At 36.2% G+C, this 20,535-nt stretch overlaps 4 protein-coding genes across 5 annotated transcripts in view; 1 reads left to right on the forward strand and 3 right to left on the reverse strand.

The window, feature by feature from the left end:
- Positions 1–7,828, reverse strand: part of LOC134679267 (neuronal calcium sensor 2) — a 49,197-nt gene extending 41,369 nt beyond the window's left edge. The window contains exon 1 of the mRNA XM_063538162.1: positions 7,810–7,828. The gene's annotated coding sequence lies outside the window, so the exon portion shown is untranslated. The remainder of the gene's footprint in view (positions 1–7,809) is intronic.
- The window catches only part of LOC134679266 (neurocalcin homolog), a 55,977-nt gene extending 47,563 nt beyond the window's left edge, over positions 1–8,414 (reverse strand). For both annotated transcript variants that reach the window (XM_063538160.1, XM_063538161.1), the window contains exon 1: positions 8,241–8,414. The gene's annotated coding sequence lies outside the window, so the exon portion shown is untranslated. The remainder of the gene's footprint in view (positions 1–8,240) is intronic.
- LOC134679259 (uncharacterized) overlaps positions 1–20,535 on the reverse strand; it is a 452,522-nt gene that overhangs the window by 272,442 nt on the left and 159,545 nt on the right. The gene's annotated exons all lie outside the window — the stretch shown is intronic.
- Positions 10,543–20,535, forward strand: part of LOC134679378 (activated Cdc42 kinase-like) — a 45,808-nt gene continuing 35,815 nt past the window's right edge. Inside the window, exons 1-4 of the mRNA XM_063538276.1 lie at positions 10,543–10,700; positions 10,800–10,878; positions 12,078–12,258; positions 13,218–13,391. Of these exons, the coding sequence (XP_063394346.1) occupies positions 10,697–10,700; positions 10,800–10,878; positions 12,078–12,258; positions 13,218–13,391 (438 nt within the window). The 5' untranslated portion in view covers positions 10,543–10,696. The remainder of the gene's footprint in view (positions 10,701–10,799; positions 10,879–12,077; positions 12,259–13,217; positions 13,392–20,535) is intronic.

The following is a 20,535-nucleotide window of genomic DNA, read 5'->3' on the forward strand; positions in this document are numbered from 1 at the left end:
ATTGTATACAAGAATTGCTTCTAAAGGTATAAGATTATATATAACAATTTATTTTTCTCGAAATAGTAGAACGGCATTTAATCATCAAAAAAGTTAAATTATAAAAAAACAGAATAAGCGACAACAAAAACGTGGCGCTAGTGCATAGTGGAGGAAGACGGGTTAGGTAGGGCTGCACCGTCAACCATATATAACAATTAATTGATAATTTTAAAGGATACATTAATCTTTGACTAATTGGTCAGAATATCAGACCATATTACTTAGGATCCGCATATGCAGTTCAGCTACAATAACACCCTACAGGTGCTACATGTAGGTACTCAGTATGCTCTCATCAATGCTATTCTAGAGAGCCTCTATAATAAAGAACTAGGTACACTAGGTACACTCATACACTGTTGCTTATAAGTGTACCTGTGGTCACTGACACAATTCATAATTTTATCTGCAGTTATTTTACTTTTACACGTGTCATCTTGATAATGTTAAGGTACGTGTGCCTGTCCTGATGTACATTTTGTGATGTACCTATAACACTAGATTGTTAATAATTGGCATTTATTATATTATTATTATTTGGTTATGTCTACATATATTTTAGGTACAGTGGCGTTCAAAAGTGCATGGAGATGTTTTTACCGTAATATTAAGGAATTACGGTCGACATCTATCCAGTGTACATAAGAAACACAGAAGAGGAAAATTTAATTGATGTTCTAAATATGGGTAGTATGTTACACGTTGGTATACAAATGAATAAACATGTACACACGTAACGTAAGGTACATGAATAGGTACAAAGCACATAAAACAAAATAAGTCATGAATAATGTTACGCGATTACGACTTGCTATTGTTAATCAGACCAATATTTATATTCAACAGTTGTCTTGAAAGAGGAACTAATCACCTTCCTATAGGATTGCTGCCTCTAGTTAAATATCTTGTGCTCAAGAGGAAATCTTATGGTCTGTGCAGAAAGAGAAGAGTCGTGAAATGTATGGACTCGCTTACATTCCGCGACTCTTCTCTTTCTGCGCAGACTCTAGTAGCCATTTTTTCTCGACATTTTTCTACCTGAATTTTGGCCCTAGATAAATATGTTTTATATGAGTTCATTATTTAGTCCGTATAGTTCTGTACGTTTTGCTGTTTTTTTGATATTCTTCTTTTTATAGCAACTAGCAGTGGCGGCGCGTCAATCATTCCAGAGGCAAGCCGGGGCTAATTTGGCTTACCTTATATTTCCTTTACAACTCTGCTTAAACGTCCAATAACAGGTAAGCCGGTGGGAATCGGCTTTTATGGACGCGCCGCCACTGGCAACTAGGTAACTTGAAACAGTGCTTAAAATTACCAAATAAACGGGCCTTAAACAGACGCCTAAAGCCTCTGTTTTAGGCGTTCGCTTACCACAGATTTTCGTTCATTGACCTGCCTTTTGCTATCTCTATTACACGCGCATAATTATATTGCTGTCAAGTTCACACAGTGACATTCGCTATGAATGCAAAATTATATTATTAATACTCAGATATGCCAAGATAAACCAAAGATACTATTTCAAAGGAGGTGTAATAAAAGCAAACCACAAGGGTCGTGGTTGAGGGAACTTAATACTCGTGAAGTATTGAGACTGTTTGCGACTTGCGACATACAGTAGTTTTAAATGGAGTAATGTACAAAGCGTGGATTCTATCCAAAACTTCTTAGAAACCGTAATTCGTGTCCCGATTATTACTATTATATTTTTTACGCATTATGCCCCTGTGAAACAGATATTAATATCCAAGTAACAAATGAAATTCTACTAACTAATAGTACCTATGTAAAATAATTTTGATGAACGATGTTGATTAATTTATTTAAATAATACTATAACGTCAATGTGATAAATACGTAGGTTTTTTTCTACTAGTACCCTCCATGGCCTCCATGTTCCATTCCGACGGCGCAACATAATACATAGACCCGAAAACAGGTATAATTTCTAATAAAAACTATTCCTATTTATTTGAAATCCTCTAAAATTAACATTTAACGACAACAATTATTGAGCTAGCGACAAAATTATACTCATTAGCAATGATCGTACATTTTCAAACATTTTTGGTGCAGCAGAGTGGTGTTAACGGAATTGGTATAGATAATTTCAACTGAAATGGTAAATTAAGGTTATTATTAACGTAATTACCGCTAATTAATCATTACAGTAGAAATTATTTATACCAATTCCGTTAACACCAGTCCGCTGCACCAAAAATGCTGGAAAATGTACGATCATTTCTCATTACATTCAGAAATAAACAGAACAAATGACATAAATTAAAACCAATATTAAAACATAAAATGTAGTGACACCAGTTGTCTTGTTTAACGTTGCGTGACTATGGCCGTACGAAAACAGCAAACATACAGGACGCATAATAAATAGCCCTCGATAACCCTTATTAACGGGCTGCACCGAGCGACCCCTTTTCCCAGTGATGTAAGTAATATCCTGACGCAAGGAACCCTACATCAATACAATTATCCATTTTTCATCAAAGGCAACATCACGAGAAATGATGTCTACATTTCTGAGCTGAAATATTGAACACTCTACAGAATATTCCTGTATTAACGGCACAAGTTTTGACTCTCATGAACAGTGTAGCTTCATTACGAAGGTACGGTCGGAAGCAATTAAGAGGATAGTGGACGGCCGCTTCTCGATATAAACGTAGTCCCCATTTTCCTCCCTGGATATTGAGATTATGGAAAATATTCACATTATAAAAATTAAACAAACATTTTGGATGGGAAGTGCCCTAATTTTTTTGTGTTATTTTACCGTGCTGTCGCCATGCGTGATTTATGTATCCATGCCAAATTGCGGCTTTCTAGCACTAGCGATCACGGAGCAAAGCCGCGGACATACAGACGGACATGGCGCAATTATAACGGTTTCTAGTTGACTACGGAACCCTAATCAGAGTGTTCTGTTCCTCTGTATCAAAGTAGGTGGCTACCTGCTCTTGCTGGAATGCTTGTCACTAACATCACGTTCGAAAAACAGAGAGATCAAACGTTGTTTACGAAGTTTTATGGAAATTATCAAGTTTGTTTATTAAATCAGAATAACAGAACTAGAGCATTGCATAATATAGTAGGAGCAGGATTTCCATAAGAATTACCTTGCGAACAATTACACTTTAGAAAGCAATATTCTACATAAAATGTTATGTTGTCGCAGACTTTTGCATACTGCGTTAAAAATATTCCTCTTCTCAATGTATGTCAAAGGCTTGGCAAAATTTTCCGAAGGCTGAAGAATGAAACCCTATTAGCTAAGGATATACATATATATGTACCTACAAGTATTTACATATGTCTGGCAGTTGGGTCTAGCGGACAAATCTATCAGACAGATATGTCTGTCTCTCTCTGTATTACCTACGTATATTCCTAGCTTTAACTAAGCCTCCTCTGTCCGTCCGCATTACCATCTGTCCGTCTATCCGTCTGCCTGACAGCGTGATGTATGTAACTCATGAACTGTAATAGGGAGAACGTTGACATTGTCATAGTGTGTTTTTAAAGTTCCGTAGTCAACTACGAACCCTTATAGATTCGCCATGTCCGTCTGTCTGTCTGTCCGAGGCTTTGATCTGTGGTCGTTAGTGGTAGAACGCTGCTATGTGGCTACCGCAAATAATAAATTTACAGAAAGTGCTACTTAAGCAACACGTAATAAAATTTAATTTAAATTTAAAAATGAGAGCCTAAGGTCTCGGAGTAATTAACAATGGAGTCGCCATGTCTAAAATTTTCGGTTACAAAATAGTCTGCCGTTTTTTGCGGGGGAGGGGCACATCAAATGTATAGGTACGTCATGTCAGATAAACGTCAGTCCATACATATGGTTGACATGTGGTTGACCATTGGCCGCCTATTTTCGACAGAGGGGAACGCCTGTTAATGGCGGCTCCATTGTTAATTACTGCGAGCCTAAGGTGGTCGAATCTTTATAGAATAATAATATACATGTTATACATAGGCTCTCCTCTAACATACTCATAGCTTCATTCTTAACAGATTAAAAAGAGAAAAGGAAACTATACCTCCACTAAAACTATACATACGTACCAAACAGTGTACAGTCAGCAGCAGAAGTTGCTTGACACGCTCTTATTCTCTTAACAATAAAGTCGCGTCAAGATAATTTTGAACAACTCGCTCGCTTAGCAACTTCTGCTCCTGACTGTACTAGAATAATAATGACGTATAAAGTCTTAACGCATCCTGGATCGAAAAAAAAACAATGATCCATAATTGCTAAGCCTTTGTTCTTGAGGCATGTGAAGACTATTTGAATTGTAAGTTAACATTTCCAAGTCAATGATCAAATGGAAAAATACTTAGGTATATTAGTGTACTAGAATGAAGTGTATCAGGGATTAAGACGCAGTTATTAAGCCTGGGACATTTCACGACAAGAGTAACGCGAGTTACCATATTGAATCTTTGAAGCTTTTCCAATTTATTTCCATAAACATATATTTTTAACCCTATTGATGATAAAACAAAAATAATCATTAATCACGAACCGCCTAAAAACCACTGAATAATTATAAATCACCATTATCACCAAGATGAGGAGTTCGTCAAAGAGTAGGTACCTACATTTACCTGGGTTAATCAGTATTATTTTAAAACCAGAATAAAAATTAAATGCACAAGAGAAAAGATAAAATACCTACTGGAAGCTTGAAAAAGTTGGTAATTTAGATTGCGATGAAGATAAGCTAGCAGTAAGTAAACGATATACCTACATATATAAAGGAGTATGTTGGGTATTAAATTGTCAGACAGAATACCAAACAAAACCTTTAGGAAGACGACCAAGCTCTGTGTCGACACATGAAATGAAATGTCATTTTCTTTTTATAAAACTTTTGCGCGGTCATCGAAGGAAATGACGCCAGGACTATTTACCTACTTTTACGTAAGGGACTTTCTTACGACTCACATCTCACCTCTAGTGAGTCAAAACTCAAATGAGTAGTCCAGTTATTAGTCATGTTGTGGTGAGAACAGCTAACAATTAACGGACGTAAAATAAGGTTTAAGAGCAAAGGGACATTTGCGGACATTTAACTGACATCCTGATACCGCTAGGAATGAAATAAAAAAGCGCAAACTCTTAACCAAATACTAAATATACCTGCCTACCTAAATTCACCCCTAGAGGCCGATTTTGGAATTTCGAATGCTCGATTTCGTCCCTCGAAAATCGGTGGAAAACGGCGAAATGCAAATTTTTGTAATACGAGCGATTGAAAATTGGAATCTTGTGGTATTGACCACTCGATTTTAATTCTATTAGTAGAATTTAAACGCCTAGTAGTGGAGATATCATTTAACGAAATACACAAAATCGAGTGGTCGAATTTCAAAAATCGGCCCCATGTTGTTCCTTTAATAATATCTCCACTAATAGGCATTTAAATTCTACTAATAGAATTGAAAACGAGTGGTCAATACCACTAGATTCCTAATTTCTATCGCTCGTACCTATCTCAAATAAGTTTTAGGCAAAAATTCCATTTTTGGTAAGTACAAGCTTTTATCGCTGACTGTACTGTTCTTTCCACAGACAACTAATACTCATCGAGACCATTCTAACAACCCCAAACACAATTAGGTTTCGTTGTTTTATCACAGAGTTCTTATGGCCTCCTCCTGTCTCCATCATCAGATCAGCTCGATGGTATCTTAATATTGCATTGTCACCCGACTTACATATGTATGCAAATTTTCAGCTTCATTGGAAGTCGGAAAATGGGTCAAATTTAGCTTGCAAGATTTGACCCGTACAAACATAGTTACATAATTATTTACATAGGTACATTGCAAGTTAAATAAAAGCTTGTAAAATAGCATTTCACCATTTTCCACAGATTTTAAAGTGACGAAATCGGGCGCTCGAAATTCAAAAATCTGCCTTCTGAATGTTAGCTAGTCGTAACTGGTAAAATATATCAACAACCAAACACATATTAGACAAAGTGCACCTAAGTATAAAAAAATAATATTGGCAAGTTATATGAAGAGTAAGAAAATTATAACTATTGCTGATAAAGGAAACAAACTCCACACATTACGAGTACTTTTCGTAAATATAAAGAATAAATACGTAGCTTATGCCGGCAACTACGTTGGTGTAAAATTGTTATTAATTAGTCATTTGAAGCATGGCCGTGAGCATACACAACCATGAAACAAGTTTTCCTCTGTTGATATATTAACTATGAAGCATTTCCTTAGATACGAAAGTTGGGATTTCATAAATTGCTGTTTTCTTTTACATTAAACTTATATTACATGTTTCTAATATCTGACTTCAAAAATAACATGACCTGGAAACCTATTTTTAATTTTTATTATTATTACAGCTTTATTTATTTCAGCGAATATAATGTTTGTTTATATGTTGTTGTATTATTTGTTAATTCTTTTCACTGATCCCTATTGGGTAAAAGCCTCCTCGAGTCCCTTCCATTGTTCTCTATCTCTATTTTTAATTATTAGAAATAAATCATACTTAAAACATTATTTAAATATTCAATTGTTCATTGTAGTTGTTTTAGGGTTCCCTACCTAAAAAGGAAAAGACCCTTATAGGATAACTTTGTTGTCCGTCCATTCAACGGATGGACCATCAGTCTGTCAAGACCCTAAATCTCGTGAACGAGTGGAGGTACCCTATCGAGTTGAAATTAAAATAAAACCATATACTCAGGTATACAGCCCCTTGAACATGGGAAAAAATCACACTTCTAAGTTAACGTAAACCATATACTCAGGTATACAGCCCCTTGAACATGGGAAAAAATCAAATTTCTAAGTTAACGTAAACAAAATTCGTCCGTCGCAAGAAGCTTAGAGGGAAGAATATTATCGCTCTAAAATTTTATTATAATCAAAAATGCTAAAAAGTCAAACATTAACCATACAAATACCAATAAAATACAAAAAAAAATGTAAAAATATTTTCCATAATGTCAACATTCAGGGATTTTTTGTCCCATCACTATCTAGGACCCCATGGGCCAAGAAGTCTCAACCCAACAAATGGCATCAAATATACTTGGGGCCGAGACCCCTGTACTTCTGAACTTTAGAGCTTTTCGGCCGCTTTAGCCGCCTCTCCTGCTTGGTTACTGGTAAACGTGAGGTGGGAAGGGGCCAGTGTCTACACAGGTAGCGTCTCGCACTAACACCCTACCCACACCCCAAGGCACCAGAGAAATACCATCCGGTCTTTTGCCATCGTCTCTGGCTACGCAAGTTGGCTCCAGTAGAGCTGGCACGTTGACGGATGCAAAAGGCAAAAAAGCACAAATATGTATCTCTAATTAATTTCTCTTTTTCAATTACAATAATAAAGTGAATGACCGATACTGTAATATTCTTGTCAGGATAACAACAGTAATGGTTTTGTTGGTTGCCAGTACTTTCTTCCTAGGCTTTCTTTAGTCCCAATCAATGGGTTTAGAAGAACAAAACAACAATTGTGAAAAACAAAACATTCTTAGAAATAGTATTATAAAAGAAGAATATGTATACAATTATTATTATTAAAATTTTGCCCAAACTATGAAGAAATCAGCCGCCCACTACCTACTAATATATATATTTTCTGTATTATAAAAACATTTAAATTCTTCAATATACCATGTAAAACTTGTCAGTACTATTATGTAAGAAAACTAAAATAAAAAAAGAATACATGATTTAAAATTATTAATATTTAGGACTTACTTGAAAATCATGTGTTTAGCTGGAACACACCACATTCTTCCATGTATTTTGGCAGCCTTCTTGATGAAACTTAATGAGTCCATAAGCCTTTACAATATTTATGATTTTAACTCTACTTACAGCTAATTACATTAATTAACACAAATATACTATGACGTTTGTGACACATTTAACAGCACAATAACAATAAGCACATAGTAATCCCTAAACAAATTAATGTATTAACAATATGCCCTGTAGAACATTAGTCTTGACAACTAGTTCCTACCTAAATTCATACTAAAATATGGATAAAATAATATGACAAAATACCCCAGAATTCATGAACGTCAACTATGAAACAAAAATCACTAAACAATCGTTATAAACGGAATTAAATACGCAAATAAAAAGACATTTCATTAAATATGATTAAAAGTATTAACACCTACATTGCGATAAATTCACATTTCACTCAATAACTTAACTTTGTATTATGACTTTATTCGAAAGTTTTAATCAATGAACATGTCTTTCATAAAAATTTAGAAATGACAGTCTAACAAAATAATCACCCACTGCATTTTGTAAAATCGTAACGCCATATTTGCACGATTGATTCGATGTTGCCACCATAAAACATTAAGTCATAAATTTAGTAGTAGTAGAAAAAGCAAATAATTAAGGGGCTTGGACGCGGTAAATACACGCAAGGCACACACGAGTGTCAACAAGTGATTTAAGCCATCGTGGAACGCTGATTTCAAAATTTCAAAATGATTTATTTCATGTGATTTAGGTACACACATATCAATACACAACAATAAACAATAAACTTAAAAGAATTACACATACACACAACAAACACACATTAAAATTGACACAAAATATACTTATGCTAGCCAAACTCTCAATTTTTGCTACCACTGTATCACACTTGTAGGGGAATGTAGTCCCTCACAGTGGAGCATTATGGAACAGTCTGGTTTCGTTGCTATAATTCTCAAGATGGTGTTGGGACTGTCCCGCACACGGCGCATCAGAGATGCGGCGCGCACACGCAAGGTCACCTGAAAACAATCGACGCCCGCCTCAGCAAACATCCCTGATGCGCTACAGAAACGAGGCAGTCCCATCATCACCCGGAACGCGTTATTATATTGGACTCGACTCGAAGGGCCCTATAAGCCCGTCGCGAATACTGAACCCAAAGGCTGCAGGTATACAGGGAAGTACAGAACGCTCTAAAAAGAGTGATCTTTACCCCCCTAGAGCAACCCGCAAATGATGCAATAAGTTGTAACAATGATCTCATAGTCAATCAGAATTGAACTAAACTGGTTACATTCACCAACAAACTCAATGTGGCAAACTTCCGCCTTCTCAAAGTTCAAAACTCAATTCCAAGCCATTCTGCAGCGGTATTTAAGTTTGTAAGGGTAATATTTGACAGCAAGTTAAATTGGAATAATCACTTAAACGGCAAACTTTCAAGATAACGATCTTTACCAGGCAGTTACATGACCGATAATAAGCTACGGTGCGATAGTACGGTAGCCACGCACCAAATTATCCATACTTGAAGCTCAACTACAATGACTCCAGAGATTGGCCTGTATTGCGATTTGGGACCACGGGTTGCATGAGGACAACACCAACCGCGTCCCTGATTACGCTTTACTGCATCTGGCACCGCTGCACCTCTTTGTTTGTACAATAGGAAGCGTTATCTCAGCAAAACTCAAACATTTATTCAGTAATTAGGCCACAGGAGCACTATAACATACCAAATTTTAACAAACAATAAAGTAAACAAAAAATTTCTCATATATGGAGCCTTCCATGCAGAATGCATGGACATCAACACACGAAATCGATTCAAGGAAAGTAAATTGGACTATCCCATCAGCATACTCTGTGGTAGTCGATCAGTACTACAAGCTTTGCAAAGTTACACTGTAATCTCAGGGCCTCAGGGTTAATCTACGTATGTCACAAAGCTCAGTCAGAAGTAAGTATCACCAAAAAACTTCTACAGTGGATCAAAGGACACAGTAACTCGCCAGGTAACTATGAAAAGAGGCTCGGAACTAAAAGTGGCAGGACCTAACATGACGTCGAGTTGCGGTAACCGATCCCGTGAAAACCTGTAACCAATAGCTGGTCAAGCAGATCTTGTCAGTAAAAAAAGGCGCGAAATTCAAATTTTCTATGGGACGATATCCCTTCGCGCCTACATTTTTCAAATTTGCCGCCTTTTTCTACTGACAAGATCTGCTTGACTAGCTATATATAAGATTTTATATTATACTTGGTCAAGCAAATCTTGTCAGTAGAAAAAGGTGGCAAATTTTAAAAAAGTAGGCGCGATGGATTATCGTCTCATAGAAAATATGAATCTCGCGCCTTTTTCTACTTTGCTTTGCTTGACCAAGTATAAAAACTGTTTTATTCCTTTAACACTTTCCTATGATTTTTTTCTATAGACGGTCAAGCAAAACTTGTTTGCTTGCTATCTTTTTTACATTTTTCAAATTTGTCGCCTTTTTCTACTGACAAGCGGGCGCAGCACGGTTCCATTTTTATCGACTATCACTATGCGCGTCCCTTTCGCACTTACATACTTGTTGGAACGTGACAGATATGGTGACAAGGGATAAAAACGCGACCGTGCTACGCCGCAAGATCTACTTGACCAGCTATAATGGTAGAATTTAGTTTTTTTGTTGGTCACACTGCCAGTTGTCAAAGTAATGGTAGATATTTAGATTTAGATAAAACAGGCAGCATCATTACAATATAAATAAAGTTGTTTGTAGTATTATCAAGATTCTGAATGTAGAATTAACGAAATATTGAATGGTGTTTCTGTATAAAGTTGAGTCTGATATTATATTGTTGAGTAGGCATGGGTACGTGGCGTTTATACCAAGACATCATATGCGTTATAACATGTATCTTGTTGCATTTTTAGGCAGGCTAACAAATGTTTTTTTATTTGATATTTTCAGATGGAATTCTTGAAGATCATGAGAACCTTAAAGATTTCCTTGAAGAAGCAGAGCTTCAACAGTATTATGAGTTATTTAGGTAAGGGTTTTCAATTGTAATTCTCGTTCCTTGGCCTCATGTAATCGTTTTACAACGTGAGCATTTTTTGTGCGAACTTTTTTCTCATATGGATGCAGCTGCGAATTGACTTTAAGTTGTTAACTCTAAGTGAAACAATTTTATTTACATTTTAGACTAATGCATACCTACACAAGTACTGGTTGTACTAGAGATTACTTGTATTACATATATTTACATTATTCCAGAAATGATTTTTTAGTGAAAATTTAAGTCTTAATTCTGCCAGTATAGATAGTTGTTACTTAATGTTCTGTGATAAGCCATGATTTAAATAACACAGCCACTATATGCCCTAGCTCTTCATCTGCTTCTGCTTGTGGCGATTGATGTAATTTATTTTATAGAGCCTGTGCGGAAAGCAAGGAGTAATGGAATGTATGAGGCCCAATACATTCCACGACTCTTCTCTTTCCGAACATACTCTAGTCTATTGTACAAGCATCACCACCAATGGGCTGTGGGGGCAGTTGATATAGCTGATGGCCTAATTTCTATCGATGGCAGGGGGTGGGGGGAGGAATGCCGTTCCTATTGTATTGCATTAAGCAACACAGACAGACCAAAAGTTAAGGGCTATAAAAAGATTGTTCTTGATTAACACATTTGCTGCATCACCAGGTTGATTAGGCCTGATATGCCAGTACATGAATTATTGCCACAGCGAAAGTGAAACCTTTATGCCCGCATAAAGGGCTGTTACTCCTTTTCTATTGATCAATGTTATATATCATTCAACATATGTTACTGAAATTAATATTTAAAGACTCTTTGTATAATTTTATTATGAATTATTGATATGATTTTTATTTGCCAAATATTTACAGATATAAACGTATTTTGTTTGTATAAGATGTTTTGATTGTCACATTAAGTATAAATATTTTTACCTAATAACTGTTTTAACACTTTGACTACAGAGAACCCGCCTGGTAGGCACTCGTAATGTTTGCTCAGATGCCGGACAACCCGCCCAGTGGGTTCTTTTGTACGTAGATATAGACGACCGGTTTCTGGGGTAGTGCACCGTTTTTTGCCCGGTTGCAAAAGTGTTAAATATATGCTCCCACATTATGCAGACTGCTGAGAAATAGCACCATTAAGAGAACTAAAAAAGTCAGTGCAAAATATTGATGATTAATAAAAAATATTTGCTTCAGGGACATATTGAAAGTTGCAAAAGTGTCACAGTTAAAGTTTGTGGTGACTGAAGACCTGGTACAGATAGGCCTGTCCAAGCCTGAGCAAAGGCGGTACAAGAAAATCTATTCTAAGTATTTCCCTAATCCATATATATCAAAAATCAAGAAACTCCTCAGCTCAAATAAGAAAAATGATGTTGTAAGTTGTTATTTCTTTCTCTTATTAGTCTTAATGCTTGCATTGGCAGTTGTTGGAAAATATGACTTATTTTATAAGTGGAAATGAATTAGACCAGCATGCTTTACCACTAGATTGATTGTACATATGTCCAACAAGATGCCTGTTTGCGCCATCTACAAGAAAGCTTTCATTCTTAGAACAGTCGTCTCCAAACTAGGTCTGCAAACCGGCAGAAAGAGTAAAATGCCATACAATCTAACCCATAAAAAGGTACTGGAGGCCTGGCTGAGGCTCTGATGTCAAAAAGGTTGGAGACCCTCGCTCTCGAGGATGCAGAGGCATGTCCTATATAGCCTCTTGATCTATTATAGTAACTGAAGTGAGCATTGGAGGTTTCTAACATTTATTTCTATCTTGGGTTTTATGGCACATAGATTAAATTTGTGGTTCCGTGGTTCAGTGAGCCATCATTTAGCATTAATTTTTATTACTTTTAGTAAAGCTTCCACATTACATCTTAAGCTTAAAAAAAGAAAGATTGCAAAGGCACTTCTTGTAACGTGATTTTACAGTAGGTTTATCAAATACTGCATTAGTGCACTGCATAAAAGAAAAAAAGTAGCCAAGGGTGTGTTGGCCCAGGCACAATGGAGGGATTATTTCATTCTGTGATATGTTGCATCCTCATTTGTATTAATTACCTATTAATGTTTGTACACAAATTATTGTCGTTTGAATTGCACAGTAGGTTTCAGCTTAATATTTCGTCGGGTGATAAGCAAAAGTCACTAAGTACTATCAAAAAATGAAAGTAACAATGCACTTTATTACACTTGTAACATGGTTTATTGTCCAATAATTTCAATGGTGTTACTTGTGGTGTGACTTTTGCTTGTCACCTGACGATTTAATACCAATAACAAACTAATGTTTTCTAAATGAATAAGATAAATATGTTCTTAATTTATTGTTTATAGTATTTACAGGGTCATTGTTCAATACCAATTGATTTCGAGCCATTCTCTGAAAATAATATTAAAGTTCCTACCAAACATATTATACCTGTGGAAGATATTACTATTAATAAAGAACTAGGTATGGGCCAGTTTGGAGTGGTGCAACAGGGCACATGGGCTACCGGCAGTCAGAGAGTGAGTATACAGAGAGAACTTTTAGTCCATTGTCAATAACTCCCTAATTGTTATAATAGTATACATTACAACAGTGCCCAAGGAAGTAACGCTTGCCTGCCAAGTGGTTACACAAGTATTATTAGAGAAGGACAAGGCTGGCATTCTCCAAAAAAATTTTGTAAATTTAAAAATATCTGCTTACAAGCTTACACCTGTTATGATGTCGCGCACAACATGTAGACATGAAATTCTATCAGATACTAGCGCCTCGAATCGTCTCGGCACACACGAAATCTAGTCAGTAAGAACTGTCCATGAAAATAATTACAATTAAAACTGCTATTATTGACATCTGACAAATGACCTTTGCTTTAAGGTGGTTCGCTTTTCATACAAAATTCAATCAAATCTCATTAAGTAACTACACAGTATTAGTACACAAATATTTCCGCATTTATCTTCTTTCGAATATTCGTTTGCGCGAAATTAACAGGAAAACAATGTTTCATACAGAAATCATGCAAAAATCATAGTTAACTTTTCATCAATTTTACGTATGTGTGTGTCACAAATGTCGTGTACAGATACATTTGCGACGTTGCCATACCATTTCCGACGTTGCCGGGCTGACCACGGCTCGAATTTGGAGTGCCGTCATGTTTAGTGCAATTTTGTTGACACTGATATTTGACAGGTAGTTAATTGACCTAAGCGAGAAGTTCGTCAGCTTAGCTAAGAACTATCATGGCGTGTTATGCAAACAGTCGCTTTTTTGCTTGCAAACGGAAGATTCCCGGTTCGATCCCCAGTCATTGTATGCTGGAACATAACTTTTTGTATTTTTGTTACACCTACATTTCGTATTGTTTTTTATTTTTATTTAATTTTTCTTATTATCATAAATCGATTATTAAGTATAGGCTACACGTATTCTTTAATTTTTACAAAGATAATTAGAAATTATACTCTTCCTAATCTCTCTGATTTTTACAATCAGGACATCCTCACTGCAATAAAAACCGGGCAAGTGCGAGTCGGACTCGCGCACGAAGGGTTCCGTGCCATAATGCAAAAAAAAAACAAAAAAAGCAAAAAAAAAAACGGTCACCCATCCAAGTACTGACCACTCCCGACGTTGCTTAACTTTGGTCAAAAATCACGTTTGTTGTATCACGGGAGCCCAGAGGCGTAACTAGGGGGGGGTTGGAGGGGGCACGTGCCCCGGGCGCCGTCCAAGGGGGGGGCGCCAAAATGGGCAAAATACCTCCCATAGAAAATGGACCAGCCAAAATGTAGGACACAGCCAAATTTTTTTTCGCGACTTGCTCAGTAGGTGTAATCCCAAAATCTCCCTGGCAAGGAAAATGCAGTTATTTTTTAGCCAACCTGTATACAGGATGGTCCAAACCTTGACGTCCAAAAATTTTTTTTTGTATAGTCGTCGTGGGTTATCACTTTATCAGAATATATATACCCCATGATTAGCCGATTTTTCGTAGTTTACGAGTTTAACTTTTAACTTTTGTTAAGAAATTCCGGGGTGAAGCTTTGCTTTACTTTTATGTCTTCTAATACATGTTCGTGGTATTTGCACATATAACATGAAATAGCGATGGGGAAGTGACACCATAAAATAATAGTAGAAATAACAAAAGAGGACTTTTTTAATGAATTACTAATTTGGAAGCTTTCCACCTCAGTTCCTTTGACCGGCGACTCTGAAAAATTAAGACTATTAAGTATCACTTTTTTGACCTTTTAAAAAAACTTAGGGTCTAGCAGTTTCTAAAATAACAAAAAATCCTTGAAATCGCTTGTATTTTATCATTATTTATTTTTTATTTATTTAGGTAAGGGCAACATCTAAGCTTGAACTCAGCTCAACTCAGCCAAGTGAGGATGCTGTTGTTTTAGCAATTGCGCCGTTGGTCAAGGATTATGTAACAAAAAGAAACAATAAAGTTCAATAGTTTTTTTTTAAATTAAATCTTCACCCCAGAATTTCTTAACAAACGTTAAAAGTAATAAAAATCATAATTCGAAAACTACGAAACGTCGGCTAACGTACATATTCTGATAGCCCACAGCGTGAGAAATTTAAAAAAATGATGGACGTCAAGGTTTGGACCACCCTGTATAAGACATGCCGTGATAACATCGCTCGTTCTGTGATACTAGAATGTCGTGAAAAACCTGTGTCAGGTTTCGATGTGGGATCGGGACAATCTAGTCCAATTCAATCCCACCAAGACTCAATTTTGCGCGTTTAGGGCTAAGAAAACCTCATTTTTCAAGGCACAAGCCTTCCCATGTCAGGGAGTATTGGGAGCCTCGGTGTTGGTTGAGATCTCCATCAGTGACGTCCAATAATTTCGTAGCCACCTTGCTGGGTAGGCTGCGCTCGTATCCAAAAAAAAACTCGGTGTGCTCAATAAAGGGAGGCGATACTTTACTCTGGGGTAGACAGATCCCATTTATTGAGTACTGCTGTCACCTTTGGGCAGGAGCATCTGGATGCCACCTTGGACCCTTCAAATCAGTCCAAAGGCACGTACCTGTGAATAGTCTACGATCCCAAACTCACAAGCGATATTGAACCTTTAAGTCTAAGGAGATCTCCAAAAAATAAGTGTATAAGTTTTAAAATGGTCGGCAACGCGCATGTGACCGCTGACCATCAGGTGGGTCGTAAGCTTGTTAGCCACCGATGTACTAAAAACACTTTTTTGTCTCAATTAAAAGTAAACTGTAAGTAATAAGTAAAAAAGTAACTCTTTCGTTAGTTCATTTCGTTTGGGGGGGAGGGGGGGCGCAAATTTGGTGCCTGCCCCGGGCGCCATATCCTCTAGCTACGCCTCTGCGGGAGCCCCATTCAAATCTTTATTTTATTCTGTTTTTAGTATTTGTTGTTATAGCGGCAACAGAAATACATCATCTGTGAAAATTTCAACTGTCTAGCTATTACGGTTCGTGAGATACAGCCTGGTGACAGACAGACGGACGGACGGACGGCCGGACAGCGAAGTCTTAGTAATAGGGTCCCGTTTTACCCTTTGGGTACGAAACCCTAAAAAGAAGTGTATAAAATTTCCTGTGGTTAAAAATAATGGATTTTGTCTATAAATGAAAAACACAATTATTACTATAGTTTGTTTTTTTTAGCATTAGAAATAAGGTAAACAATCTTGACGTGTCTTTTAATTGAAAAACACATTTTAAAAATAAGTTACGGCAAATATGTAACAATTATAAATCTAATACGATCATTTATATTCTTCTGCTTTCATAAGTAATCGTTTTTGATTTTGAAAAACCTGATAACACTGAGTATGTGGGGGAAGCGCTGCTGGCCTAGCGGAAAGCAATTCGGAGGTCGCGGGTTCTAACCCCGGCTCGTACCAATGATTTTTCGAACTTTTGTACGAAATAGCATTTGATACCTACCTATTTATACACCGATACCTATTTTTCGGTGAAAGAAAACAATGTGAGGAAACCGGACTAATCCAAATAAGTTTACTCTCTGGGTTGGAAGGTCAGGGCAGTCGCTTTCGTAAAAACTAGTGCGCATGCCAATTCTGGGATTAGTTGCCAAGCGGAGATTGAATATCTGGGAGACCGACCAAAGCTTACAAAACATAAAAACTCAAAAATGCGCGTTTTCTCATAGACCTAGCTAAGAGATCAAACCCCTTATAGCAAATTTCATCGAAATCGTTAGAGCCGTTTCTGATACCATCCAAATATATAAATAAATAATTATATATCTAATAATTGCTCGTTTAAAGGTAAGATAACACAAAGGAGAAACAAAAAGAAATTACCTACTCGCACCAGTCTTGAACCCCAATCCTCTTGCACGTATTTCCACGAACATACCGTTACGCTATTGCAACATACTTTCGTTGTGTGAAATTGTCTACTACAAGGATCACGGAAACACTGTTTGCATGTGTGAGTAATAGTAGGAAAAAGCGTGACAGCAACACTCCGTCAAATTAAAAAGGTGGTTTTTGCACAATGAAGTATTCAATGTTTTATTTAATAGTTCAATATTTACTTAAAGAGTGCGCGAAACATACTTTTAAGTATACAAATACCAAGACCATTTCACAAAAAAATAAAATCTGAAATTTTGCAGAAGTGGTGCCATCTAGCGAGAGTTAAGTTTTGAGTAACCTAGGCGAACCACCTTAAGGTGGATGTCTAGGGATGGGATGCCGATTATCAGCCAAAAGATGGCGTCACTGTGCACGAATTGTGGATTTTCACTATTTCTCCCTAAATACAAAGTTTCATAAGATGTGTTGATATGTGCGAAAACTATAAAAAATACTACATCCAAATCGAGACATGTTCAACTCAACATTGTCTCGTTTCGTAATTACCGGAATCCAACTGCAAAATATTGCAATTTCTTGCATTCACGCACACTTACGTACTTAAAGTCACCTTAAAGTCAGTGTCAAATGTCAGCAGATTCGTAATGTTACAGTAAAGTAACCTAGAGGGCGCAGCGGATGAAATGTTTATTGTTGAAAAAAGATTGGAAATTAAATAATAAATTCTTGTTTGAGCAACGATTAAGAATTACAAGGCATTCAGAAGCAACTAATGTTTTCGACCATCAACTGTCATGTGCTCGTGGCACCCGTAGCCTCTATTTTGAAAAAAATCTGATTGTAGCTAAGATACATGGTTCAAACCCCGACAATGCCAGTTTTTTTTTATTTTATAATTTTGGCATTCTCTTTTGAATTATTTTAAGCGTATGTTATTCTTCGAAACTAAACTTACGTGAGTAAAATATTTTCAATATTTTAATTATTTTTTAATAATATTATGGGAAGATTTATAAAAGTATTTTTATTTTCCGGTTTTCAAAGGATATAAATAATGATTAAAAAAAAAAAAAAAGTCATCCTCCTTGAATCGTATTCCTCATAGCTGAGGATCGTGACCTCTATAAATTACTTTTCGAACGATTGCTTTCCACGTGTTTCGGTCTTCGGCAGTATGAATGGCCTCGTGAACTTTCTTGCCGGAGTTATCACTGATTTGATCAGTCCATCGCATAGGACTTCTTCCTCTTCGATATCCCTCTTTCATATAAAAAGAAGTCATGCATGAGGCTAATTAGGATCGCAGAATAGGTACATAAGAAGTCAACTATCGACGAAGTATAGCTGGTCAAGCAGATCTTGTCAGTAGAAAAAGGCGGCAAATTTGAAAAATGTAGGCGCGAAGGGATATCGTTCATAGAACATTTGGATTTCGCGCCTTTTTAGGGTTCCGTACCCAAAGGGTAAAACGGGACCCTATTACTAAGACTTCGCTGTCCGTCCGTCTGTCACCAGGCTGTATCTCACGAACCGTGATAGCTAGACAGTTGAAATTTTCACAGATGATGTATTTCTGTTGCCGCTATAACAACAAATACTAAAAACAGAATAAAATAAAGATTTAAATGGGGCTCCCATACAACAAACGTGATTTTTGACCAAAGTTAAGCAACGTCGGGAGTGGTCAGTACTTGGATGGGTGACCGTTTTTTTTTTGCATTATGGTACGGAACCCTTCGTGCGCGAGTCCGACTCGCACTTGCCCGGTTTTTTTACTGACAAGATTTGCTTGACCAGGTATAAAATAAAAGTTTCCAAAATTTTATTGAAATGATATACCTACATGAAATAATCAAATACAACACATTTACTTAAAATAACTTTTAAAATAAGGCATATAAAATTACCAAAAAGATGAAGCAAAATAAATAAATAAATACAAAAAGAAATGAGTCTTTGTTCGTGGTTTGAACCCTGTCATGCTGTTCAACTTGTTAGACTTATACTCAGTAGCTAAAAGCCACTAGACCATTTGACCATAGTAGACCCGGGCGAAAAATGCCTTCTTATTTAAGTAACCCATTACTGTCAAAAATATCAAGTTTGAATTGATTTGAAATATAATTTTTCATTGTCTACTTATTGACATCCAAACGTTGCGAGCATGTTGTACTTTAAACCATTTGGCAACGTCGCACGGGGAATTCTTCTGAAAATGTATGTCCTTTTATATTTTGATATTTATGGATATATGAGGATTCTTCTACTTATGTTGCAAATTGATTAAATTATCGAGAGAAAAATGCTAATGCAAAGAAAACAAGAAATATCCGTTTCATTTCTCATGCTATTGATTCGGTTAAATTGTGTTCTAATGTATGGGGAAGACAAACTAATTATAGCCAGACTTTTATGAATGTAGTATGATACCATAGGGTATGGTGCTTTACGCACACTAGCGTCCCTTCCCCTCCCCCTGACGCAACCCCCACTTTTTGCATGAAATATGTCCCGGTTCACAGTTTTTTTCATTTTTTGAGGAAAGAATATATTTTAGGAAAAAAGTGTCAATGAAAGAAATAATCCTTAATAAATTCTTAATAAAAAAGGTCATATTGATATTTTTACATGATGCACATTCATGTATTAGCTTGTTAAGATTCGAAATAACATAGTTTTTACTTAGGATTCGAAACTCATTTATTATACACGGTGTAACACGAGGAAACCGAATAATTTTGACAGCGTATTCCTGATCATATTTAGAGACAAAAATGTCCTATAAACTTTTTTGAAATGCGGCTAGTTTCAGAGTTAATACCAATTTAAAAAAATAAAACAAGTTTTTATTGTTACATAGTTCAAAACGCCTTTTTGATGGCGATGTTGTTACTATGGGATTTAGTCTAAATATCCTTATTGATATGTCAAAAAGTGACAATTAAGTAACACGTTGCAAAAACTATGTTTTACGAAAAAAAAGTTTAAATCCATGTTAACTGACAAGTTTACCAATAATATTTACTTTTTATGTACATACATATATATTCAAAAAATTAAAAAATGGCGGCCAAGTGCGAGTCGGACTCGCGTTCCAAGGATTCCGTATATTACACAATTTTTAACAATGTATTTTTTATTTTATTTATTTAGATATTTAATTCAGGGAACAAGGCCCATATTACAAATACCTTACAGACTAACATACATATGTATTTTATAAACTTAAAACTAAACATTATTTATGCGAAACGTGAGTGAAATCTTTAAAAAATCCGTAGGAGTCGGATCGAAAACTGTAATTAAGTCCGACTCACGCT

Source organism: Cydia fagiglandana, chromosome Z (assembly GCF_963556715.1).
Source record: "Cydia fagiglandana chromosome Z, ilCydFagi1.1, whole genome shotgun sequence".
Taxonomy (NCBI): Eukaryota; Metazoa; Arthropoda; class Insecta; order Lepidoptera; family Tortricidae; genus Cydia; species Cydia fagiglandana.